General features: G+C 45.6%; 1 protein-coding gene across 1 annotated transcript in view; it reads right to left on the minus strand.

Moving 5' to 3' along the window:
• LOC137527193 (adrenodoxin-like) overlaps window positions 1-23,124 on the minus strand; it is a 108,158-nt gene extending 85,034 nt beyond the window's left edge. Inside the window, exon 1 of the mRNA XM_068247676.1 lies at window positions 22,964-23,124. Coding sequence (XP_068103777.1) covers window positions 22,964-23,124 — 161 coding nt within the window. The remainder of the gene's footprint in view (window positions 1-22,963) is intronic.
• Between the last annotated feature and the right edge of the window lie 4,158 nt (window positions 23,125-27,282).

Genomic DNA, 27,282 nt, shown 5'->3' on the forward strand with positions numbered 1-27,282 from the left:
GCTGCGACAGACAGGGCTGTATATGCAAGTGTCGGTGGGCCACACAAAAAAAAAAACACATCACAAGAACATTAGCTCTCAAAAGAGCTGTTTTTGGGTGCTTTTCATCAACAAATATCAGCAAGGAGCAAGCTAACAGACATCCTAACTATTGCTTTCCCTATCTCTCCAATGTCTCTCCCTTCTCTGTAATACTGCAGCACACAGCGTGAGAACATGGCCGACGCTGCTGCCTTATATGGGGGGGGGGGGGGGGTTAGGAGGGCATAGATGAATTAAGGAGGGCAGCAAAGGCAGGAATAACAGGGTGACAGAGGTATAAATGGGGGATAAAAAGGAAGCAAAAAGGTGGATACAGATACATAAAGGAAGCACAGAGCCAAGCACAAAGGGATGCACAGAGGCAGGCACAAAGGGAGGTATAACAGCATAAAGGGGTGTGCTGAGGCATAACAGACTATACAGAGGAGGCATATATGGAGCATTTGTCACCAAGTATTGGGAGGTTTGCATGTATACCCAATATAATGCCACCCCCCTTCCCCAAGTAACATAAGCCAACATTAATGAGCAGCTTGTACCCACAAACATCATAAAGTCTACAGCATGCACCACCAAATAGCAAACATACTGCAGCATGAAAACCCAAACAACATGCACTCTGCAGCATGTCCCTTGCCACATCCAGAGTAGGCAGGAGAACAGTTTATACCTCCGCTGTTCCTGCCACAGAACTCATCAAGAGTGGTGACTCTAGCATCCCATGTCTCCTCAGATATAGAAAACACAGTAAAAGCTGCTTATGAAAGCATACTGTAGCCCTGTATATTAAATCAATTTTTAATTCCTATATTCAGGGTGCAATACAACCCAACATATATATTCACAAAGGTCAGAAATCACGGTCTCATGTACTGCTAAGCCAATGAACTTTCTTTACACATAAGCAGTAAGCTCTATTTTGACATACAATAGATAACTAGACTAAGTTATTAAGCAGAGCTTTATTGAAATTAAAATCAATGCAAATGCTCAGCTCGGGGTTACCGCTAAGGAGGTTAAATAGTAGTAATTATTAACAAACTGTTCCCAATCCCCTTCTTGCACGTCTTCAGTACAATGGTTGTGGATGGGCTCCTCATCAGATAAACATTAGGGTGCTTAACACTGTGGCATAGGCAATTCCCCTTCCAGTAGTCAATGTTCCAATGTATCAGCACACTAGTTTTCTTCAAGCACGTTCTTTTATTGAGCCATATGTTTTCCACAAGGAGTTAACTGCCAATTGTTTTGGGTGCCATGCAGGGTCCCCCTTTATCAAAGCGTGTGGTTACTTGCACCTCTGACACTGTGGTTGTCCTTGATTAGTTTTGGTGTGCCATATCAATTGTTCTGTGTAGAGTGCTTGGGGTCCCAATGTAAAACTTGCACTGGGGACAACAGCATCTTAGCTACACCACTGCATTAATCCAATAAGCAGGCAGTTCTTACAGCAGCAATAGGTGTAAGCCCCTCTGCATTTATTTTCATTAGATAGAACTCTGCTTACTAATTTTGTCCAGTTATCTTTTGTATATCACAATACTGTATTGTTTTCTGCATGTGTATGATGAAGGTTTATTGGCTTAGCAGAACATGAGACTTTGATCTCTGTCTTTTGTGAAAATGCCTCCTCAGATCCCTGCCAACCACATAATATGATTTAATGATTTATTGTTGTGGGGGGGCTGAAGCAGAAGATATGTGTATGGAGGAGCTATGAACAGGCATGAAAAGCAGTTATATATCTTCATAGTTATTTGGGTTGAAAAAAGACATACGGTTTGTCCATCGAGTTCAACCAAAAAAATCTGTGCTGCTTACTCTGCTGCCAACTTTTCATGAGGTGGGGAGGGACTAAAGTGGGGGAAACACAGGAAGGAGACTGAAGCACAGAGAAACTGCACATGGGTGGGGAAGACTCTGAACATTTTTCAATGGCTCCTCATCCACTCCTACACCCCTCTCAGTTGGTGTTCCTCAAGGTTCCGTCCTAGGACCCCTACTGTTCTCACTCTATACTGCCTTAATTGGCAAAATCATCTCCTCCATGGGCTTCAATTACCACCTGTATGCCGACGACACCCAGATATATCTCCACACCCCAGACCTCTCCTCCTCTACCATGGACAAAGTCTCTGCCTGCCTCACATCCATTTCCTCCTGGATGGCTGCCAGGTACCTGAAGCTTAATTTGGACAAGACTGAGCTTCTAATATTCCCACCCCGCACAGCTGCACCCCTCCCAGATCTGCACGTCACTATTGAAAATACTATAATCCACCCTACCTCCCAAGCCCGCTGTCTAGGCGTTACTCTGGACTCTGAACTTTCCTTTACCGCCCACATCCAAGGTATTGCCAGATCCTGCAACTTCCACCTCCGCAACATCTCCAAGATCCGCTCCTACCTGTCCCCTGACACCACTAAACTCCTTATCCACGCCCTTGTCATCTCCCGCCTAGACTACTGCAATTCTCTTTTATCTGGCCTCCCCTCTAACTGTACTGACCCACTTAAATTGGTAATGAATGCGGCAGCCAGACTGATACATTCTTCTCACCGCAGCGCCTCTACAACTCCGCTCTGTAAAGCACTACACTGGCTCCCCATCAGTTTTAGGATCAATTTCAAAATCCTGTGCTTTGCCTACAAATCAGTGCACAAGACCTGCCCAACCTACATCTCTGATCTGGTCCACAGGCACATACCAGCCCGCCCCCTCCGATCCTCCAATGACCTGCGCCTAGTCGCACCACGCATAACTCAGTCACATGCACGATTGCAGGACTGCACCAGGGCCGCCCCTACTCTCTGGAACTCTCTCCCACCAGCCGTCAGACTCGCCCCCACTTTTAATTCCTTCAAACAAGCTCTCAAGACTCACCTCTTCACGCTCGCATACCCCCCTACAACAGCACCATAATATGTTCTGTTAGACCCCCTCTCAAAAGACGCACCTATTGTCTCCACCCCACCCTTTAGATTGTAAGCCTCCGGCAGGGCCCTCCTCCCTAACGTATCCAGCTTGATTATGCAATCTTACTCGCAACCACCCCTCTTGTAGACTCGAACAGTCTCTATTTTGACCTATGACACTGTATTGTTATCAAATAATTTGCATGATCTTGTTTTGTTGTGAGTTTCCGTATGTTCTACCTGTATGTTAACCCATGTATCTATTGTGCAGCGCTGCGTAAGATGTTGGCGCTTTATAAATACAATAAATAATAATAATAATAACCTTAGGGGGTGGGAATTTTTTCCATGTACTGCAATAGACCAAACCTTATCTGATATGTTCTTCCACTTGCCACACTGAACCACTCACCTATCCAAACAGTTTTCTCTTTCTCCTTTTGATAAGTCATCCATTGAGCCATTCAACAAACCCTTGCTTCTAAAAAACATTTCTTCTTATAAAAAAATTACGAAGCACTTATGCTGGGTCAGTAGACATGGCCCGAACGGTTCCCATTCGAACGTGAACACGGGAACTTCGGTGGTGTGCGTTCGCGGTGAATCGCGAACTATATGCGAGATCGACCCACCCCCTATACTACATCATTAGTGTAAACTTTGACCCTCTACATCACAGTCAGCAGACACATGGTAGCCAATCAGGCTACACTCCCTCCTGGAGCCCCCCCTCCCCCCGCCTTATAAAAGGCAGGCAGCGTTGGCCATTTCCCTTACTCGTGTGGCTGCAGTAATTAGAGAAGGGAGAGTTGCTGCAGAGACATAGGGAAACCTTAGTTAGGCTCTTGTTAGGCTTGTTAGCTTGCTCCTGCTGATACTTATTGCTAAACAGCACCCCTCAACAGCTCTTTTGAGAGCTAATGTTGTTCTTGTGATCTATTTTTGTGTAAAGTTTTAAACCAGGATGATACCATTTATTGGCTAACTAAAAATGAATAAAAACAAGCAAGCTTTCGGCCTTGCAGCCTTCGTCTGGCTTATATCCTGTTAGTTTGCAAACTGGTGGTACAGACAGCTTATATACATGCAACATCAAAAGGGAAAACAGGTATTTTTTCAAGCATAAATACATGTCATTAAGATGCCTTAATTCACACAGACCATCGACCTGGGGTTAGAGGTTGTAAGCTAAGATAAGGATCCTTGTTTAACACCTGCTCACAGACCTGGGAGTTGGACTGACACAGAGGTATCGTAAATTCTTAGTTCACAAGTTCAGCTATAATGGCTGAGAAAGTTCAAATATCATCAATCTCATACCAATATAGAAAGTTGTTGTCCTTATTCAAACCGTTCTGCACAGCTTTGAACCAATTTATAAATTTTGTTTCTGCTATCAATCGATCATTTGACGTTTTGAAGCCACCCTTCAGGGCAGTGACACGAAGATCATCCATGCTGGGTCCGTTGGACCGAAATTTTGTAGCAACTGGGAGTCCAGATTTGGTATCATTAATAGTTTGCCTGTGTCCATTCATACGTTTGCGCAGAGTTTGTCCAGTTTCTCCCACGTACATAACATTGGGGCATTTCGCACACATGATCAGATATACCAGATTGGTGGAACCACAGGAAAATGTACCTTGTACTCTGTACTCTGTGAACCTGGTATCGTTACCCTGTCAGTGGAGTAAATGTGTCTGCAGGTCCCACATATTTTTTGTCGGCAGGGTGATGTTCCGTTTTGTTGAGGCCTATTCAAAGAACTCCTGACAATCAACTGTTTTAGATTGTTTTTTGTGTGTGTGTGTGTGTGTGTGTGTGTGTGTGTCTGTGTGTGTGTCCCACTGACACTTACATATACAGCCATGTCAGTCAGTCGCAGCTGGCCCTCGGCCCCTTGCTAATTCCTGCTGTGCCACTGTCAGGCCCAGCACATTCAGTGCCTACCTTTTCACTGCACATGTTTGACAGGCAGCTACACATTAGTAATACCAATCACTGCATACCTGTTCATGTTTACTACAGCTGCGTGACAGAAGCACGCAGTGTTATATACCAGTCACTGCACCTGTTCACGGAACCTGTGTGTGTGACAGCTGCACATTGTATTGATACCAGTCACTGCATACCTGTTCAGGGCGCCTACATGACCGCACGCAGTGTTATATTATATACCAGTCACTGCACCTGTTCACGGTACCTGTGTGTGTGTGACAGCTGCACATTTGTAATACCAATCACTGCATACCTGCTCATGTTTACTGCACCTGTGGGACAGAAGCATGCAGTGTTATATACCTGTTCACAGGACCTGTGTGTGTGACAGCTGCACATTTGTAATACCATTCACTGCATACCTGTTCATGTTTACTGCAGCTGCGTGACAGAAGCACGCAGTGTTATATACCAGTCACTACACCTGTTCATGGTACCTGTGTGTGACAGTTGCACATTGTATTGATACCAGTCACTGCATACCAGTTCAGTGCACCTACGTGACTGCACGTAGTGTTATATTATATACCAGTCACTGCATACCTGTTCACGGTACCTGTGTGTGTGACAGCTGCACATTTGTAATACCAATCACTGCATATCTGTTCATGTTTACTGCACCTGCGTGACAGAAGCACGCAGTGTTATATACCAGTCACTGCACCTGTTCATGGTACCTGTGTGTGTGACAGCTGCACATTGTATTGATAACAGTCACTGCATACCTGTTCAGTGCACCTACGTAACCGCACGCAATGTGTTATATTATATACCAGTCACTGCATACCTGTTCACGGTACCTGTGTGTGTGACAGCTGCACATTTGTAATACTAGTCCCTGCATACCTGTTCAGGGTACCTGTGTGTGTGTAACAGCTGCACATTTGTAATACAAGTCCGTGCATACCTGTTCACTGCAACTGTGTGACCCCACGCTGTTTTATATACCAGTCCGTGCATACCTGTTAACTGCACCTGTGTGACAGCTGCACATTGTATTGTAATACCAGTCACTGCATACCTTTCACTGCACCTATGTGACTGCACATTGTATTAGTCAAGTCAGTGCATACAACAGGCAGAGGCAGATCCAGAGGCAGACCCAGAGGCAGTCCACCCGGCAGGTCTGTTCAAGGTCGTGCTGACGTGATTTCGTGTGGCCCAGGACCAAAGTACAGTGCTCAGAAGAAGGCATGTCCCATCAACTCCCAAGATTGTCAAGACGTGGTTGACTATTTAACACAGGACACCTCATCTTCCGCAGCCACCAGCGCTACTCCAAGCACCACATCCGCTACATTTGACACTTCGCAGGAGTTATTTGGTGGGGAATTCACTGATTCACAGCCATTATTGTTACAACAAGATGAAGGCGCTAAGCAAGTTACACCTTCTCATATGTCTGAGTCAGGCGACACTATGGACGTAAGGTGTGAGGAGCAGAATGATGAAGTACCTGCTGTTGGAGCAGTTCTGGAGGTGTCTGATACAAGCGAAGCTGGGGAGGATGATTATGATGATGATGATTATGATGATATGGCTGTCACGTGGGTTCCCAATAGAGGAGATGAACAGGGGGACAGTTCAGAGGGTGAGTCAGAGAGGAGTAGGAGGAGACGAGTTTCTGAAAGAAGCAGGGGGAGCTCATTGTCAGAAACAGCTGGTGGCAGTGTCCGGCGCCATGTATCACCACCTATGGACAGCCAGCCAGCATGCCCTTCAACGTCAGCTGCTGAAGCCACCATTGTGCCATCACCCTAGGGCTCAGCAGTGTGGACATTTTTGTGTGTGTCTGCCTCAGATCAGAGCAATGCAATCTGTTCTCTCTGCCACTAAAAATTGAGCCGTAGAAAGGCTAACACTCGCTTAGGGACAACTGCCTTACGCAGGCACATGGAGAAAAGGCACAAACTGCAATGGGAAGACTACCTGAGGAAAAGCAGCACACAAAAGCAAAGCCACCCTCCTTCTCCTCTTCCTCGTTCAGGTGCATCATCTTCAGGCTCTTTCTCCCTTTCACCTTCACAATCACAGCCACCCTCCTCCACTCTGCCTCTCACCTTGAGCGGTTCCTGCTCCTCTGCCCACAGCAGCAGCCAGGTGTCCGTGTGGGAAATCTTTGAGCGGAAGAAGCCAAGTCACCCCCTTGCCCAGCATCTGACAGCTGGCTTGGCGGAACTGGTAGCTTGCCAGCTGTTACCATACCAGCTGGTGGACTCTGAGGCCTTTTGAAAATTTGTGGCCATTGGGACACTGCAGTGGAAGATACCAGGCCGCAGTTATTTCTCAAAAAAGGTGATACCCAAACTGTACCATGAAGTTGAAAAGCAAGTGGTGTCATCTCTGGCACAGCATTGGGTCAAGGGTCCATCTGACCACGGATGCCTGGTCTGCCAAGCACGGTCAGGGCAGGTACATTACTTACACAGCCCATTGGGTCAACCTGGTGACTGCTGGCAAGCAGGGAGTACGTGGCAGTGCAGCGGAGCTAGTTGTGACACCTCCACGGCTTGCAGGCAGGCCTCCTGCCACCTCCTCTCCTTCTCCTCCTACTCCTCCAGCTACATCCTCTTCACTGTCATCTTCCTCCTTGGCTGAGTGGCAGTACAACAATACTGGTGCTGCGATCTCCTCTCCAGCTACACAGCCCCAGCTCCCCAGGGCCTATGCTGCATGCCCGGTACGACGGTGTCACGCCATCTTAGACATGTCTTGCCTCAAAGCGGAGAGTCACACTGGAGCAGCTCTCCTGTCTGCTCTTAACAAACAGGTGGATCAGTGGCTGACCCCGCACCAACTGGTGATCGGCAACGTGGTGTGTGACAATGGCAGCAATCTCATTTCGGCTTTGAATTTGGGAAAGTTGACACATGTACCCTGCATGACACATGTGCTGAATCTAATAATGAAGAGATTTGTGTGTAAGTGCCCAGGCTTACAGGACGTCGTGAAACAGTCTAGGAAGGTGTGTGGGCATTTCAGGCAGTCTTACAAGGCCATGGCACGCTTGGCCGATATTCAGCGGAGAAACAACTTGCCGGTTAAGCGCTTGATTTGTGATAGCACGACTCGCTGGAATTCAACACTCCTGATGTTTAACCGCCTGCTACAATAGGAGAAAGCCGTCAACCAGTCTCTCTACAACTACAGTGAAAGGACATGCTCTGGGGAGATGGGGATGTTCTGGCCAAAGTACTGGACACTCATGTGAAATGCCTGCAGGCTCATGCGGCCGTTTGAGTAGGTGACAAACCTGGTGAGTCGCAGTGAGGGCGCCATCAGCTACTTGATCCCATATGCTGTCTTCCTGGAGCGTACCGAGCGTAGAGTGGTGGATTAAGCTGTGGAGGAGCGTGAACAGGAACAGTTACAGGAACAGGAGGAAGAGTTGTGGGATCAATTCTCAGCAGAACCAGATGTTTCCTCAACACCTGCGACAGCACAGAGGGGGGAGGAGGAGGTGGAAGAGTCGTATGGGGAAGAGGAGTCAGATGATGAGGAAGGTGATTTTTTTGGGGAGGAGGTGGGAGAACAACCACAGCAGGCGTCGCAGGGGGCTTAAGCTGCTCAACTTTCCCGTGGTATTCTTCGTGACTGGGGGGAGGAGGAGAACTTACCTGACATCACTGAGGAAGAGCAAGAGGAGATGGATAGTACATCCGCATCCAAATTTGTGCAGATGGCATCTTTCATGCTGTCCAACCTGTTGAGGGACCCCCATATAAAAAAACTCAAGAGAAATGACCTGTACTGGGTAGCCACGCTACTAGATCCTCGGTATAAGCACAAAGTGGCGATGTTACCAACTCACCTGAAGGCAGAAAGGATGCAGCACTTGCAGAACAAGCTGGCAACTATGCTTTACAGTACAGTTAAGGGTGATGTCAAAGCACAACGGAATAAAGGTACCACTGCCAGTAATCCTTCCACCATGTCCATGCAGATAAGGACTGGACGCTCCAGCAATCTCATGGTGATGTCGGACATGCGGACATACTTTAGTGTAACGCCTCGCCTTAGCACTTCCGGATCCACGCTCCACCAATGCCTGGACCAGCAGGTAGCCAACTACCTGGCCTTAAGTGTGGATGTAGACACTGTGAGCAGCAATGAACCCTTGGACTACTGGGTGCGCAGCCTTGACCTGTGGCCAGAGCTGTCACAATTTGCCATCCAACTTCTGTCTTGTCCTGCCTCAAGTGTCCTGTCAGAAAGGACCTTCAGCGCAGCTGGAGGCATTGTCACTGAGAAGAAAAGTCGCCTAGGTCACAAAAGTTTTCAGTACCTCACCTTTATCAAAATGAATAAGGCATGGATCCCGGAGGGCTACTGCCCGCCCAAAGACTAAGTCAGTCCCCACACACAGCATCTCTGCCTGCACGCCGTGTGACTGCCTGCCCGAAAACTAAGTCGCTCCCCACACAGCATCTCTGCCTGCAGGTCGTTTGACAGCATTCTCTGCCACCATCAACAGGGTCCAGGACTCCAGGCAGTTTCCTGATTTTTAAGGCCGCTGCTAGCAGCGGCCGCTATAATTTTTCTGGTGCGTGTACATGCCTGCCTAATTTTTCTGGGTGCACTGCAGCTGCAACAACAAAACAAAAGGCATGTACATGTGTCAATTCCCCTTTATCATTGTTACCTTGCTGCAGTGAATGGGGCTTGCGTATCAAAATGAAGCAATGACCGCCGGCTATATGAGTGCCTCACCCAAGATAATAAGGCCGTTGCTTCATTGTGGACAGACCAAATTCGATCAGCTGGACAGTCACTGTTGTTCTGTCATTGAGCTACCTCAGCCCAACGACCATATGTGCTTGAAAACCGCTATCGCCTGTACTCTGGCCATGGTGCGCACCAGTCCAGCACGGCCGTCACTACACAAACAGCTGTTTGCGGTGCGTTAGTTAGTGAGTTTGGTCTGTCAGTGTGAAGCAGTACATTAATTACACTACATGATTGATGTATACACACGCAAGATGTTTTAAAGCACTTTAGGCCTCCAGTTTAGCATGCAATGTGATTTCTGCCCTTAAAACGCTGCTCTGCGTCAAATCCAGATTTTTCCTCAGGACTTTTGGCGTGTATCCCACTCCGCCATGCCCCCCTCCAGGTGTTGCCCCCCTTGAAACATCTTTTCCATCACTTTTGTGGCCAGCATAAATGTTTGTAATTTTCAAAGTTCGCCTCCCCATTGAAGTCTATTGCGGTTCGCGAAAGTTCACGCGAACCGCACTTTTGCAGAAGTTCGCGTTCGAGGTTCACAAACCTAAAATCGGTGGTTTGAGCCATCTCTACGGGCCAGTTCAAGCCACAATGGGGCCCTGGGGCAAAATTAACATGGGGGCTCCCGTGCCCCTTCCCCCAACATATTCATCCCCCAGCTGTGGTGCCCTCCAGATGCCCCCCTTTCAATTTTACTGTGTTCTTCAGGGCCCCTGCACTGTTTTTGTCAGAATACCAACGTACCTTATTTGGATCACTGCTTCATCCATGCTCCATCTTCATCCATGCTGGCTGCCTGTTCTCCATGACTCTGTGCTTTGTAGTTGCAAAATGACTGGAAATTGAGAAGAGGCAGCCAGCGGGATAAAGACTGGGAGCATGGATGGAAAAGTGTGCTGGGATAGGCAAGTTGCTATTCTGACAAAGCGGTGCAGGGATCACAGGTGGCACAAGTATGGGGAGACCTGGGGAGGGGGGGCTGTAGTGCTCAGGGGCCCTGGGGAAATTGCCTTCTTTGCCTCTATGGTAGCGCCAGCCCTGCTCTTGTGCAGCATGTAAACATACATTAACTGAAAGCACAGTTTGACACAATTTACCTTTTACTGATCTGACTAACGTACGCTGAAATCTGATCAGCAGTGATGGATCATTGCGCTTTGGACATCGTAACAAGCATTGCCCTTTGCACTGCTGTACTGAATAGCCAGCATTATATAGTTTGAGGGGTTTTTTTGTTTTTTTTTTGTTTTTTTTATAGTTTGAGGTTTGATGCCAAATTCAAGTTGTATAAGAGAGAATGTGTATGATTCAGGAATCTTTCTCTGTACGTGCACATCAATTTTACAGAAGTTTTGCGGACATACCTCTTGGGTGTACTAGAAATCAATTTATGTATCCTATGATTGAAAATATTTATGTGAAATGGCCATGTCAGAACAAAATAAGCATAGTCATTTTGTGAATGAGCATATCCTGCAGTTTTCCAGATTTATTGATGAATACAGTCTAGCATTTATACTAGCAACAAATTGACAGGTGCTAAAAGAAACTGCACAGAACAGTGGCATCTGGGATAGTAGGTATTCCCCCTCCTGTGTTTGTGGGTGTAAAGTTGTGTACACACATTAGGTGAAACATTGCTGAGGTGGCCGAAAATGACTGCCTCTTCCATGCAGCCCCCAACCCCACTCAACTGTTCGGCCAGCCATCAGCTTAACAGATTGATTTGGTTAAACGCCAGCCAAGTGCAATGTTCTCCTCACTAACCCAGGTCTCGTTTTACACTTACGCCACTCTGTCAAACCTCTGCATAGCAACAGAGCACATTGCTAGCCTGTAGGCTAGCAAAGCATCTACTGTACACAGCTCCGGCCCTGCAATGTCTGCCAAAGGGATTGATCCCCACTGAGGCTTAACTGTAATAATTAACCACTTGAGGACCACAGGCTTAAACCCCTAGTGAACAGGCAATTTGTTACAATTCAGCACTCCCAGCTTTAACAGGTTATTGCACAGCCATAGAGCTTAGCAGCCAAATGAATCTTACTTCCTTTTCTGCCCACCAACAGAGCTTTCTCACACATCAATTACAAAGTGAGGGCAAGAAAAATGATGAAACCCTTAGCCCCTGACTTGCAATCAGCCATAGAAGCAGCCAACTCTAAGAGAGAATTTTGTGAGAAAATCCTGCCTCAGCTTCTTGATATTCAAAGAGACTTCCATGTAGAAAGGGCACACAGAGTACCTTTTCCATGACTGTGCCCCAGGTGTACACCCTCCTCACCTGCCACCATAGAAACGGGGCTGTTCTTTGACCAGCTACAGACTCAATTGCTATCCAAAACTCAGACCAATCTAATAGTGGGAGCGGACTTCATTGAATTTAAAGAGTACAGGAAAAGTGACAGGGGCAAACCACTTCTTCTAGATACCAAACCTACACTCTAAAGGGGCCCATACACCTAACGATTTTCCCGAAGATATACAGCAGATTCGATCACTGTGATCGAATCTGCTGTGAAATTGTCGCGCAAACGCTGACAGAACAATCGATTTCCGTCCGAAATCAATCATTCCCGTTGATCCGTCCATGCGGAAGATTTTTCTCGATCACCGGCGGGTTGGGAGAGCCTCAATAGCGGCGTTCGAATGCCCGATGACCGACGCAATACAACGGAGATACATTACCTTTTCTGGCCGGCGCAACTCCCCCGGTCTCCGCTGTCTTCTTCTCCGGGCTCCAGGGCTGCAGCCTCCTTGAACTTCCAGTCCCGGCAGGAAGTTTAAACAGTAGAGCGCCCTCTACTGTTTAAACTTCCCCTGGACAGGATGTTCAGTGAAGCAAGCCAGCCGGACCGGAGACCAGCGCGGAGAAGAAGACAGCGGAGACCTGGGGAGTCTCGCCGGCCAGCTCAGGTAATGTATGCAGGGGGAGAGGGGGCTGTGCGGCGGCAGCGAGATCTTCACAGATTGTGATCAGTTTCATGCTGAAATAGATTCACAATCTGTTTGCAGTAAAGGCAGCCATACGATCCCTCTCTGATCAGATTCGATCAGAGAGGGATCTATCTATTGGTCAAATCTGATGGCAACTCGACCAGTGTATGGCTACCTTTAGCAAACTTAAACTCAACTCCCTAGATTTCACTGACACTTGACGACATCTACACCCCTATGAAAGGGAATTCTCTTACTACTCCCTTTCCCACCTTTACAAGGATACACTACGTTTTCCTCAGTAGATCACTACTACCCAGACTGTAAAATGCCTCTATAGCAGATTTGCTTATTTCAGACTGAGATCCTGGTGGTTGGAATATTACAAAGACAACATACAACACACAGACACTAATCATCTCCAATGGGGCACAGCAAATGCAGTCCTTGGGGTTCACATTCTAGCCTATGTCAGCTCAAAAAAGATAATGCAACTAAAGAATACACTGTACATATGCAAAAGGCCAGAGCAGCCTGTACCACTTACAAAAAAACTCCCACCCCTCATCATAGACTAGTCTGGCTGAAAGCCTAATCCCAAGCAGATAAATGGTTCAAACTCAGAGAAACTATTACTATAAACTATACTACTTAGCCCTATAAAAAGTCGGCAACAAAGCAGGCAGGATGCTTGCAACCATGGCTAAAAAGGATCTGAATATACTCCCATTTGGTGCTCCAAAACGAAATCGAAAAGCTCCAACACAATCCCAAGAACAAAAATTTCATTTTAGCATATTCTTCCATCACCTTGTTCATCCCAAATACCTCATGATAGCCAACCTAGTCTAAACTGGCTAGATGCTGGCCCCTTGAAAAAACTAAACCAAGAGGACTTATAGTCCCTTAATGACCTTGTCACTGCCCAGGAAATCACCTCAGTTATTAAAAATCTGAAATTATCATCAAAGTTCTACAAAATACACCATCCTGAAATCTCCCCCACCATGACAGCTGTCTTCAATAAGGTTCTTAAAGGTGAGCTTTTTCTCCCCTCTGGTAATGAAACCTACATAAAACTTATATATAAGAAAGGCAAAAACCCCACCCTAGCTGAATCATCACCCCATCTCTCTTTTACATCAGGACATTAAACTCTTCCCAAAACTAATGGCAAACAGATTAGCCACTCTTATGCCCAAACTCATACACAATAATCAGGAAGGCTTCATCCAAGGCAGGTCAGCAGTTCCCAACATGCTAAAACTCCAGGCGATCCTAGAACAAACAAAGGCCTACCCAATCTCGTAAAAGTGCCATCGTACTATTGGATGCTCAGAAAGCATTCAATGCAATTAGCTAGGAATGGCTAGATGAAGGGACATCGCTAGGACCTTTGATCCGGGGCACCGGCCTGGAACCTGTTGCCATGGTGCCCCGGATCTACTGTCTTCAGATCGCCACAGGCACAGCTTCCATGAAGACAGGTGAGTTTTTAACTGCCCGCTACCCCCCGCCACTCCGCCCAGTGTCCCCTCCTATACTAGGGGAAGCTGCCTATCTAATCTATGCTGGGGTAACCTACCTATCTAGTAGTAACGGAGAGAGAAGGCAAAGCCAGCGCTGCAATTAGGGTTGTTTATTGGAAGATAAAATCACTTACAGTCGAGTTGCAGCCAAATGCTAGAGCAGGTCAAGTGGGCGCCAGGACCTGGCGCCCACTTGACCTGCTCTAGCATCTGGCTGCAACTCGACTGTAAGTGATTTTATCTTCCAATAAACAACCCTAATTGCAGTGCTGGCTTTGCCTTCTCTCTCCGTTATTACAAGATTGCTACTTTGCCATTTTTGCCGGAGCACGCAGTTTAAAGGGACCTATACCCTTTCAGTCCATAGTTTATAACAGTCCAGTCCAGTCTCCTGCTGCAGCCCTACTTGAGTGCTGCAACCCCACTCTCTTTCGTTTTGCATTAACCTACCTATCTAACCTATACTGGGCTTGATTCACAAAGCGGTGCTAACCTACTTAGCACGTCTAAAGTCTTTAGACGTGCTAACCAGGGTGCTAAGTAGGTTAGCACCGGATTTCTCAATCAGATCGCGCGCAAAGTTTTGCGCGCAAAGTCCTATGCACGCGCTAAGCCCCATAGGCTTTAATGGGCACTTCGCGCGGAGTGCCCTGCGCTCTGTGCAGTGCGCGCGTAAAGTTTTACGCGCATAAAGTTTTGCATGCGAAAAGCTCGTTTAGAGGTGCTAAGGGGGTTTTCACAGGCGAGCTAACAGTTAGCACCGCTTTGTGAATCAAGCCCACTGAGGGAACCTAGCTATCTAATCTATACTGGGGGACGCTGCCTATCTAACCTATACTGGGGGAACTTACCTATCTAATCTACGCTGGGGGAACCTACCTATCCAATCTACACTGAGGAAACATACCTATCTAACCAATACTGAAGGAACCTACCTATCTAATCTATACTGGGGACGCTGCCTATCTAACCTATACTGAGGGAACCTACATATCTAATCTATACTGGGGGGAAGCTATCTAATCTATACTGGGGGAACCTACCTATCTAATCTATACTCGGGGAACCTACCTATCTAACCTATACTGGAGGAACCTACCTATCTAATCTACACTGGGGGAAGCTACCTATATAACCTATACTGGGGGAACCTACCCATCTAACCTACGCTGGGGGAACCTACCTATCTAACCTAAGCTGAGGGAACCTACCTATCTAACCTACGCTGGGGGAACCTACCTATCTAATCTACGCTGGGGGAACCTACCTATCTAACCTATATAACCTATAATGGGGGAAGCTGCCTATATAATCTATACTGGGGGAAGCTGCCTATTAGAGATGGGGAACGGTTGCCGGCGAACTTCCGTGGTTCGCGATCGCAGCGAGCCGGGAATTTTTCCAGAAGTTTGGTTCACCCCCAAAATGCACCATTAGGGTCAACTTTGACCCTCTACATCACAGTCAGCAGGCACATTGTAGCCAATCAGGCTACACTCACTCCTGGAGCCACTCCCCCCCTTATAAAAGGCAGGCACCGTCGGCCATTACACTTACTCGTGTGCCTGCAGTAGTGAGAGAAGGGACAGCTGCTGGCAGACTCTCATAGGGAAAGATTAGTTAGGCTCTTGTAGGCTTCTTAGCTCCTGGCTGATTCTTATTGCTAAAATAGCACCCCACAACAGCTCTTTTGAGAACTAATCTTGTTCTTGTGATCTATTTTTTTTTTCTGTGTGTCCCACTGACACTTGTGTTGCATAGACAGTCTTGCTAATTCATACTGAATGTGCTGCCCGACCCAGCACATTCAGTGACTATCTGTGTGGTCACTACCTCGGGACGTGAATGCCATGCCTGCTGCCTTCCTTGGATTTGTGGTGGTAGCTGTTTCTTAGGCTCCCACTCCAGACCGGAATAGAACCCTGATTCCCCGGCCATTACCCGCCATGGTCACTCACAATGGCAGACTTGCCCTCCATAACAGATTCTCTCCTCCTTGAGGAGCTGACCAACCTGGTGAGTCGCAGTGAAGGCACCATCAGACTTGCCCTCCATAACAGATTCTCGTTAAAGGATTTAAAGTTGATTCATTTCACATATACAGCAGGGCCTCGGAAGTCCTCCTGTATTGTTATTTTTGGTCACTACCTCGGGACGTGCATCCAATGCCTGCTGCCTTCCTTGGATGTGCGGGGGTGGTAGCCATTTCTTAGGCTCCCACTCCGGACCGGAATCGAACCCTGATTCCCCGGCCATTACCCGTGGTCACTCACAATGGCAGACTTCCCTCCATAACAGATTCTCACCTCCTTGAGGAGGTGACCAACCTGGTGAGTCGCAGTGAAGGCACCATCAGACTTGCCCTCCATAACAGATTCTCGTTAAAGCATTTAAAGTTGATTCATTTCACATGTACAGCAGGGCCTCAAAAGTCCTCCTGTGTTGTTATTTTTGGTCACTACCTCGGGACGTGCATGCCATGCCTGCTGCCTTTTTTGGATGTGCGGTGGTGGTAGCTGTTTACTTAGGCTCCCACTCCGGACCGGAATCGAACCAGGATTCCTAGGCCATTACCCGTGGTCAGGGCCAGCCCGCTGAGGTGGGGTGAAACATTTGCCTCAGGCGGCAGATCTGGGGGGGCGGCACCCGCTGCTGGGGGCCGCCCGCCGAGCTGGAGGGGTAGCTGGCAGAAAGGGGGTATTGGGCCTAGCGGTGGGGAGGGGGGTCGGACCCCTCCTCCCTCGCCTGGGTCCCCGATCTGCGCTCCTCCTCCAGCGTTAAGTACCAGCCTGCATATGATGAAGAGGCAACGGGCGGGGGAATCACTCACCTCTTCCATGTTCCATCGTGTGCTGCACTGACGTCACTTCCGGCAACGCCGCCCACTGTATTGTAAGTGGACGGCCTTGCAGGAAGTGACGTCAGTGGAGCGCACGATGGAACGTGGAAGAGGTGAGTGATTCCCCCGCCCATTCCCTCTTCATCATATGCAGGCTGGAGGAGGAGCGCAGATCGGGGGACCCAGGCTAGGCCCAATACCCCCTTTCTGCCAGCTACCCCTTCAGCTCGCACCTCCCCCCCCCCCCCCTCCCACGGATGGGGGGGGGGGGGCGGCGATTTTTTCTAATTTTGCCTCAGGCGGCAAAAAGTCTAGGGCCAGCCCTGCCCGTGGTCACTCGCAATGGCAGACTTGCCCTCCATAACAGATTCTCGATGCAGGTACTGAACAGCAAGCAGAACAAGTATTTACAAAAATAGATGTAAGCTTTAACAATGGTAGAGAAAGAACCATCGAAAGTTGATAAGGCAGTCAGACAATACCTGACATCACTGAGTGAGGAAGAGCACTCTGGCCATGGTGCGTACCAGTCCAGCACAGCCGTCACTACGCAAACAGCTGTTTGCGGTGCGTTACACAGTGAGTTTGGTGTGTCAGTGTGAAGCAGTACTCTGATTACACTCCCTGATTGATGTATACACATGCAAGATCTTTTAAAGCATTTTAGACCTGCAATTTAGCATTCAATGTGATTTCTGCCCTTAAAACGCTGCTTTGCGTCAAATCCAGATTTCTCCCGGGACTTTTGGCGTGTATCCCACTCCGCCATGCCCCCCTCCAGGTGTTAGACCCCTTGAAAAATATTTTCCATCACTTTTGTGGCCAGCATAATTTTTTCTAGTTTTCCAAGTTCGCCTCCCCATTGAAGTCTATTGCAGTTTGCGGAAGTTCGCGCAAACCAAACTTTTTGCGGAAGTTCGTGAACCGAAAATCGGAGGTTCGGTTCGGGCCATATAATCTGCCTATATAATCTATACTGGGGGAAGCTGCCTATCTAACCTACACTGGGGCAAGCTGCTTATATAATCTATACTGGGGGAAGGTGCCTACAGTATCTAACCTATACTGGGGAACCTACCTATCTAACCTATACCTATCTAACCTATGCTGGGGGAATCTACCTATATAACCTATACTGGGGGAAGCTGCCTATATAATCTATACTGGGGGAAGCTGCCTATCTAACTTACACTGGGGCAAGCTGCCTATATAATCTATACTGGGGGAAGCTGCCTATCTAACCTATGCTGGGGGAAGCTACCTATCTACAGCCAAGCAAAGCCCCAGGGCCCCAGCCCAGCAAGGCAGAGCCCTCAGCAAAGCAAACCCCCCAGCCTAGCAAAGCCTCCTGGTCCCAGCCTAGCAAAGCATACAGCCAAGCAAAGCCTAGTAAAGCCCCCAGCCTAGCAAAGCCCCCAAAATGCCCCCAGCAAATTGCCCAGCCCAGCAAAGCCCCAGCAAGTCACCTAGCAAAGCCAGGCCGGCTCAACATCACCACCAGCCAGGCCAGCACAGCATCACCACCACCCAGGCCGGCACAGCATCACCACCAGCCATGCTGGCACAGCATCACCCCTAGCCAGTCCAGCACAGCATCACCACTAGCCAGGCCAACACAGCATCACCACCAACACTCGTTCCCTCTTGGTGCCCAGGGGTGCCCCGGATCTCCCAGGAACCTAGAAACGCCCCTGGCTAGATGTCACACTAAGTAAAATGAGGTTCTTGGGGAGTTTAAAGGGATATTTAAGCTGGCTACAAAAAAATAAATTCACTTACTTGGGGTTTCTACCAGTTATCTGCAGCCATCCTGTCCCCACGCAGCCACACACAGATGCTCCGGCCTCCCGCCACGGGTTAGTTGGCAACGGAGGAGCATCGGTGAGTGGCTGTGCGGGCACAAGACTGCTGCAGGGGGCTGTTAGAAGCCCCAGGTAAATTAATCTATTTCTTGTAGCTGGCTTAAGTATCCCTTCAATGCAGATGTACAAACTCATGTATAAAAACCCAAAAGCATGTATATACACATATACACACACACCAGGCTTTCTCTCTGGCCCTTTCTCACTGATGCGAGGCACCTGTCAAGGATGCCCTCTCTCCCCACACCCTTTTACTATTGCTTTAGAGCCGCTAACTAGGCTGTTAGATCAAACTGTTAAGGGTATTGAGATAGGGGATACAAGAATCACCCAGGCTCTTTTCACAGATTATATTCTCTTGTTTCTTGACGAGCCAGAGATGCAAGTCCCTCATTTTCTTCAATTAATAAAAAAAGTGTGAAGGGAATCAGCATTTAAAATACATAATTTAAAAGAGTGAACTAATGTTCCTATCTGGTAAAGCCACACCTCTCCCTGCTGACTCTCTAGGGGCCCATATAACAAAAGGCCCTATAACATACCTAAGAGTGAAGGTGGGCAGAAACCCTCATTCCCGCCACCACGTAAACATTCCCCCATCCCAAAAAAACTAACAAGCCAGCTTCTTTAAGCTGGATTAATTTACCTCTTACTGTATCTGGACGTACTGCGCTAATCAAAATGATCACCTTTGGTAGGCTACTATACCCCATGCAAGTACTCCCCTTTCTACTTAAAGAAAACCTGAACTGAAGATTAAAAGACAAAATAAACATACACAAGTCATACTTACCTCCTGTGTAGTCTACTCCTCAATCTTTTTTTTCCTCTCTTGCGTCCTGTTTGTCCACTGTGATCAATTGAATTCTCCGTCCTCAGACATAGTGCAAACATTTTGAAAATGGCTGTTACCCCATAACAGCTTCCTGGTCAGCACACTGTTAAACTGTAACATCGCCCACTTGAGCCATAGGGAAACAGGGACACATCAGTTCTCCTCTCAGCTGTAACTGACAGCAACTGATATATAACTGACAGCAACTGATATATTTCAGTTCTGACAAAATATTGTCAGAACTGGAAGGGATCATTGTAAGAAGAAAATGGTGAGCTTCTGAGAGGAATTGATGGCAAGGTAACTATTTAATGTTCATTTGAAGTTACCTCATGTGTTTATTTTAAATAATTTTACTCAGTACAGGTTCTCTTTAAACATTATAATGTCCAATTACTTAATAAAGCCATTTCAACATTCCCGTAGTGCAACAAAAAAGTTAGGATCAAAAGCGACAGACTGCAGCTTTCTAAGGGCCTGGGTGGCCTCAGCCTTCCAAATATAAGCCTCTATAATCTGGCATGCAGGACACGTCACATCTGAGACTGGCTATCTGGGACCTTAGAATTCTTCAACTATAAATTGGAGAAAGCCCTGATTGAACCCTAGTACTTTATAGGCGTACTACACTCAGTTTGGGCCAAATTACTTCTATGCCTCAAATATAACATAGGGAGAGATACAATAGCCACATGGAAAGAGCTGAGGAAGTTGTATCAACTTCCATGGAAGATATCTAAATATATGCCTTTGTGAGACTCCCCTGAGTTCACATTGGGCATGCAACATAATGCATTTTTGAGATGGGAAGATAAAGGCATCAAGAAATTAGGTCAGCTGTTCAATATGGCAGAAAATAGTTGGTGGACATTTCCTGAATTTCTTGTAGCATGGGATACACCAAAGTCATATTTTTTTAATGAACGGACAGATAAGATCCTTTAAAGTGTGATATCTTGCTGATGTCTCCAAAATTGCTACACTCACACCGTTTGACTATTTCCTTAACCCAGAAACCCCGTTTTGCTTCATAGGGGCATTCAAAATATCTAAGCCACTGAAAAAGCCCCTCGCAACTTCCAGAGATGGAATAAATATTCCGCTCATCCCCAACTAGCAGAAAATATTATCCAAGGACTTGGTACATAAGTGAATCATGGCGGAAGTCACACCTCCTTCTCCTACTTCATGCAAAATATGCATTTAACATAAACTATAAGCATAAACTATAAGCACCCACCCCCCTCCACCCCCACTGGTTATAAAACAAAATGCCCGAAAAGTAAACTACCTAAAGCTGGCATGGTCCACTGTGTTTGGCATTGCCCTGGAATAGCAGGGTCCTAGGACCAAGTTTCTTGATTCCTAAAAAAGTGTGTTGATCATAAGAAAGAATGTATGTTCTACTTCTTTTATAGTCCTGAAACAGTTTATGCAGAAAGTCTCCAAGGCTTCAATCAAATTCCCTGATATCCTGCATCTCAACTTAGCAGCTGCTAAAAAAATTAATATATAATTGATGGAATTAACCAACTACACCTACCATACAGGATGTTAAAGAAGATATGTTAGACCTTTCCTTATGAACAAAGCAGATGCTCTTTTACACAAGGAAAAAGGAGCAAATACATTTTTCAAAAAATGAAAGCCATTCATACAGGAAATATTCTCTAGGAATAAAATCAAGCAACTGGTTTCCCCCTTCAAATATTCATCTTGGTACTGCACCGACCACCTCCAGGGAACGTTGGGACCTCTCCAGCTATCTTCTTGACAACCATAGCACCATTTAACGGGCAATCTTATCACTTATAGACATCTTCCCATATTTAGAGAGCGTAATCTAGTGTTTGAGTTACGGTGGATGGGTTGTTAATTAGGTTAATTTGGTTGCTGATTATATATGTATTAACTGCAAATCTATATTATTCATTATAATATATAGCAGCGGCTGCTAGAAAAGTGGCTTCCAGAGATCTGATCTATGTGAACTGCAATGCCTACTTAACAAATGTGATGTTGATGTTTTGACTGGTGCTCTGGATTTACTGTGCTTTTACTTTTATATTTAGAAAAATTTCACTAAAAATATGTTTAAAAAAAAAAGACAATGGGAAAGAAAATTACAGAAAAAGAGTGGTTAGATAGAGCGCAACGATTCAGTTTTCAGCAGAAATTTTGACTGGTTTCTCTGAGCATTCACTTCACTTCTGCTGAAGTTTTCACTGAACCTGGATAAATCTGGCTTGCTGTTTTCTAGGGCACATTCTGGCATTGCATAACAGCATACCACAAAAGATACAAATAAAAGAAACACTAAAAAAGGGCTCGATTCACAAAGCGGTGATAACCCAGTTAAAGACTTTAGGTGTGATAACTATTTATCATGCCTAAACTCAGTTTAGGCATGATAAGTTTAGGTATGATAAGTTTAGGCATGATAAGCTTAGGCATGATAAAGGCGTGATAAGTTTAGGCGTGATAAGTTTAGATAAGTTTAGATCGCAAAGTCCTGCGCGCAAAGCAGCACCATTAAACTCTATGCAACGTTTCGCGCACCAGACTTTGCTAGCGCCAACTTTTGATCAGCTGTGCACTGCGGTGCTAACCCAGTTGGTGCTATAGTTATCATGCCTAAACTTATCATGCCTAAACTTATCTTGCCTAAACTTATCATGCCTAAACTGAGTTTAGGCGTGAGAAGGGGCATTTCACCAGCGTGCTAACAGTTTGCACCCCTTTGTGAATCAGGCCCTAAGTGTGTAGTTATCTTTGTTAACCGTTTACCCCCCTAAAATTAACTTCTAAAGTAACATTCCCTTTCCTGTGTTCAGCTGTATTTAAATGATTTACTTTCTATATGTAGTCTAGTCCAGTATGCTCAATCAGGCATTTTAGTTTGTGTACGTGATATAAATCACAAGAACAGTAAGTTAAATTTATAAGAAAAAATACCATTTATACCATAGCAAGTGACCCACAAAATTCTTTTAGCTATTAAAATGTTAACAAATATGTGGAAAAGTATATATTGTACCCTAAAGGATTAAAAAAAAGTTAACCTTAAGCTACAAAAACGTATACAACACACTCCAGTGAAGGATCAGTGTCAAAGGCTACACAATGATATAGTATAAAATGGGACTGCAAAATGTTTTCAAACACAGAAAAATATATATATATTTGTTTCTAAATAGAGATACAGCATACAAAAGTACTTAGAGGAGGACATTAGCAATATTTAGGCTGTGTCATGTTTGCACATTTTTCTTTCACTTACCCTGAGCTTGTTTTACTGTCATGACATCTGGCAGAAGACGAAAAGCCCTTGACGGCGTTATCTTTAGGCAGTATGTAAATTGCAGCACAATTCCTAGGACATGTGTTAATGCGAACACTGCTTAGAATCATTCGCAAAAGTCTTGGAGTGTAACAAGCCATGTTCAGTATGCTCAATTCCACTTGCTTAACTTTATTCTACCACTGAATGGAATCCCTGATATAAGCATAGAAAACCATGCCATCACAGAGCCATCCCACTGTGGGTTTAACCTTTCACATACACTCCCTGATATGCATGCAAACTTCCTAAAGAGTGTAAAGACTTGCAGCCTGGAGAACAGATTATTCTAACTGTGTGAAGGTTTACTGGCTGGATTCAGCTTGCTACAACAGCAATACAACACTGACAGCTATGCATTTTAACCTAAATAAAGTATGTAGATGTTACACAAAAATAACTACGGCACATTATATTGGAAATTCCATAAAATGTCTCAATATCTGTCATACTTTGCTGGCAATCCATAGTATAATGTAATTTTTCACCTATAACACTTTATGGAAAAAAAAACCTTGGAGAAAGCTGATAGGGCATGGTAACTGGGCTTTGGCAACTGTATGTACACAATAGATTATAACTTCCCATTCCATTTATTAGAATTAGCCACTGTGCAGTGGGATACCCAGTAGTACTTCTATACAATCTCCACACCATCCACCCTTTACATGCCACTCCCCCTCACTAAAGTTCTTGTCCATCTCTCTGCCCATCTTACCCACCCCTATTCCCACACTTTGTACCCTAAATTCCCTGGCACTGCCACTGGCTCATCCCTTCCACCTGTCACAGTACTAACCCTATGCTACCTCTCTCTCCACTTCAGCTCTGTTCCCTGCCACTGATGAACACAGCACTTCCATAAACCCCCAATCGTAATGCTCCAACGTAGACTTTCATCAGCATTGCTAACATAGCAACATCTACAGCTCTCTACCCTGCTACTGGTGACCCCAGCACTACCTCCTACATCCAACCCCAGATATAATCCAAACCATCCAACCTTTTCCTGCCACAATTCCTTGTCCTCACTACCATCCATCCCTATCATCATACTTTTCCCACCACTACACAACTGCAGACCTTAAACAAGACCACCTAAAATATAACTTTTAATTTTATTGCATTGAAAACTTTTTTCCAATCTAATGTTCATGATCAAATTCACATAAACCTAGTCGGGTAGTTTAAGGACAAAAAGAATGTAGGTTAAGGAAGACTAATTCAATATATAGTCAAACCTTATCTATCCCAATACTAGGCACTGAAGTATTTTATGCTGAGTAACTTCTACATAGAAAAAACCCTCCACCTAACTGACATGTTTCGGCTCCTTTAAAAGAGAGCCATCGTCAGGGCTATAATAATAAAGTGCTTAGGGTGCAAAGTGCATAATCAAAAGTATACGCAGCTATCTACAAGTGCATAATCATGAAAACAAAAAATGGGAGCTGTGCTCCCTAGCAAGGTCAGCAATCAAATGAGGCTGTCTCGCAGCCTCCTTTATATACCTTAAGGAGTGGGCGGAGTCCAGAAGGTCACACCTCCCATCATAGTCATACCCTCCTATTGGCTATATTGATTGTCAATCAAAAAATCTCTACAGGTATTGGTTGAATCATCTATCGGCATCTCTCGCCATGTATTCTCAAAATGGATCTTTTTTGGGTCCTTATTTGCTCAAAAATAGCTGGATGTATGTGTTATCACCTGTATAAACAGCACATTGTGAAGTAGATCCCCTCACGGCTTCCAAAGGGAAAGAACGCTCAGACCAGCGATGTTTCCCATAGACTAACACTGCACGTCAGTCATTGGTTAAAGGAGAGCATGTGATCTGACGTCACATGGCCTCTCCGTATAGTTGTCTCTCAGTGCGGGGAAAGCTTTTCTCACAGGCTTCCCTATTGGGTCAGGGGAAGCACGTGACCAGTTCACAGCCCCATCTACTCCTATATACTCAGCGCATTCCCGTTATAGCGTCATACGGAGAACTATGAGGAGAGGGAGGAGGGAGGGGGGGTGGCCTAGCGTCAGCCCCGCTGTTGTCCTGGCAACACTTTGATTACATTTACGGAGAGAGAAAGTTCCAAACATCAGAAGCCTGTAATATTTCATAACAAACATAAAATTCTACAGAGCACATTAGGCTAACAGTTACTTTGTTATATTCACACCTGGGGAGATCATGGCATCAGATATTAGTAAATCCCCATTTTTCACCTCGGATACAGTATTGGGTATGGATTATAGAAGTACATAGACACATGGTAAGTATTTAGAGTTTATATATATAACTATAGATTATAATAAAAAGTGCATATAAGCTCTATAAAGTTTAGATTGTTTCCCCCCTCAAACGATAGTGTCCATTTCGGTTGTACATATCCATAGGAGACAAGATACTATGGTAAGTATCAAAAAATATGTCAGCATGCTGTTACAAAAGATAAGCAACAGTAATTTTTCAACGGGAATGCTGACTGGTATATTAATATATTTACAGTCAGATATGTGTACACTACGTGTTCAATAAACTTTTATTGGGGTGTCTCAGTTGTCATATTCTATTCTATAAAGTTTCATAGTATGCATGTGTCATAAATTATTGATGGCATTGACCTCAGACATCAGAAAAAATAAAAAAGATCCAACTTATTACCCCGGTATATCAAGGGGCGATGCCATGATATACATGTATGTGTGAGTACAGACCGCATTAGGAGTTAATCATAACCAAAAATAGTAATACATAGTGTCCGGAGGACCCCCACTTCTAAGCCACATCATCCAGGCGATTTATACAAAGACAACACAGACGATTTCATGTCTGCACATACAAGCAGGTAAGTATGCATCCCAGATGTAGATGTAAAAACAGATAACAGTATGTAAGTAGTACAGGATCCCCAAATAATGAGGGAGAAGAGCCTTTCCATCAGCTATTTTTGTTATATATATAGATCTTAACTTATGATCCATACATACGTAGAAACAACTCGGCTCAGATAAAGGGGGTATATGTAAAACCCTCTGTTAAGCCCCTGGGGCTCATAGTTCCCAAGCGATAGATCCACTTTGCCTCCAATTGACGTTACTTTAAGTCCAGGTTCCCACCTCTAGGACCCATCTTCCACTGCTGTAAGACGAAGAATTTTACACATCTCTCATCCCCACCATGTACCTCTCTAAAATGTCTCGACACAGGGGTATCTTTTGGGTTCCTAATATTGCCCAAATGCTCTAGGATTCGTTGTTTAACTTGTCTCGTGGTTTCCCCTATATATAGGAGGGGACATGGGCATTCTATTCCATATATCACACCCTCCGTCTCGCAGTTGAAAAAATCCAGTATTTGGTAGGATCTTCCGTCTTTTGGGGCTATAAATTCCTTACATGTTTTTACATTTATGCAAGCTTTGCAGCGTCCACATTTATACATTCCTTTCAGTGGTTTTTCAAGCCATGTTTTCTTTATTGGCTTATTTACTACTGGTAGGAAGGAATGAACCAGCTGGTCCCCAATATTCCTTCCCCTCCTGTACGTAAACATCGGACTATTTGGAAGAATCTCTTTTAGCTGGGCATCCAATTCAAGGACAGTCCAGTGTTTTTTCACAATCTTTCTAATTTCCTCTGAGTCCTGGGAGAAGGTGCTAACAATTCTCATTTTGTTGGCCTGCGCATCCCCCTGTCTTTCTTTTGGTATAAGGAGGTCCTCCCTTGCAATGTCCTTCACCTGATTATAGGCTGCTTCAATTACGGAGGTTGGGTACCCCCTTTCTCTGAACCTATTTCTTAGCGTTCTACACTCCTGATCAAAATCTACTTCATTAGAACAATTTCTTCTGGCTCTCATATATTGTCCTTTCGGGATGCCCTTTTTCAAAGGGACTGGGTGGTGGCTTTCCCACGCAAGCAGAGAATTTGTGGATGTGGGCTTCCGGTAGATTTTGGTTTCCAACCCACCATTCCCTGATTTTCTTATCTCTACATCCAAGAAGCTCAACGAGTCTTTATTTATTTCGAATGTAAAGAACATGCCAATCTCGTTCTGGTTTAGGCGATGCACAAACTCCACAAATTTAGATCTGGGGCCATCCCACAGAACGAACACGTCGTCTATGAAACGGCCCCAGAAGAGAACCGATGCCGTGTACTCAGCCAGGTCCGCCGAGAACACCATCGTATCCTCCCACCATCCAAGGAACAAATTGGCATATGATGGCGCACAACTTGTCCCCATCGCACAGCCTCGC

This window comes from Hyperolius riggenbachi, chromosome 8, assembly GCF_040937935.1.
Source record: "Hyperolius riggenbachi isolate aHypRig1 chromosome 8, aHypRig1.pri, whole genome shotgun sequence".
In the NCBI taxonomy this organism is placed as follows: Eukaryota; Metazoa; Chordata; class Amphibia; order Anura; family Hyperoliidae; genus Hyperolius; species Hyperolius riggenbachi.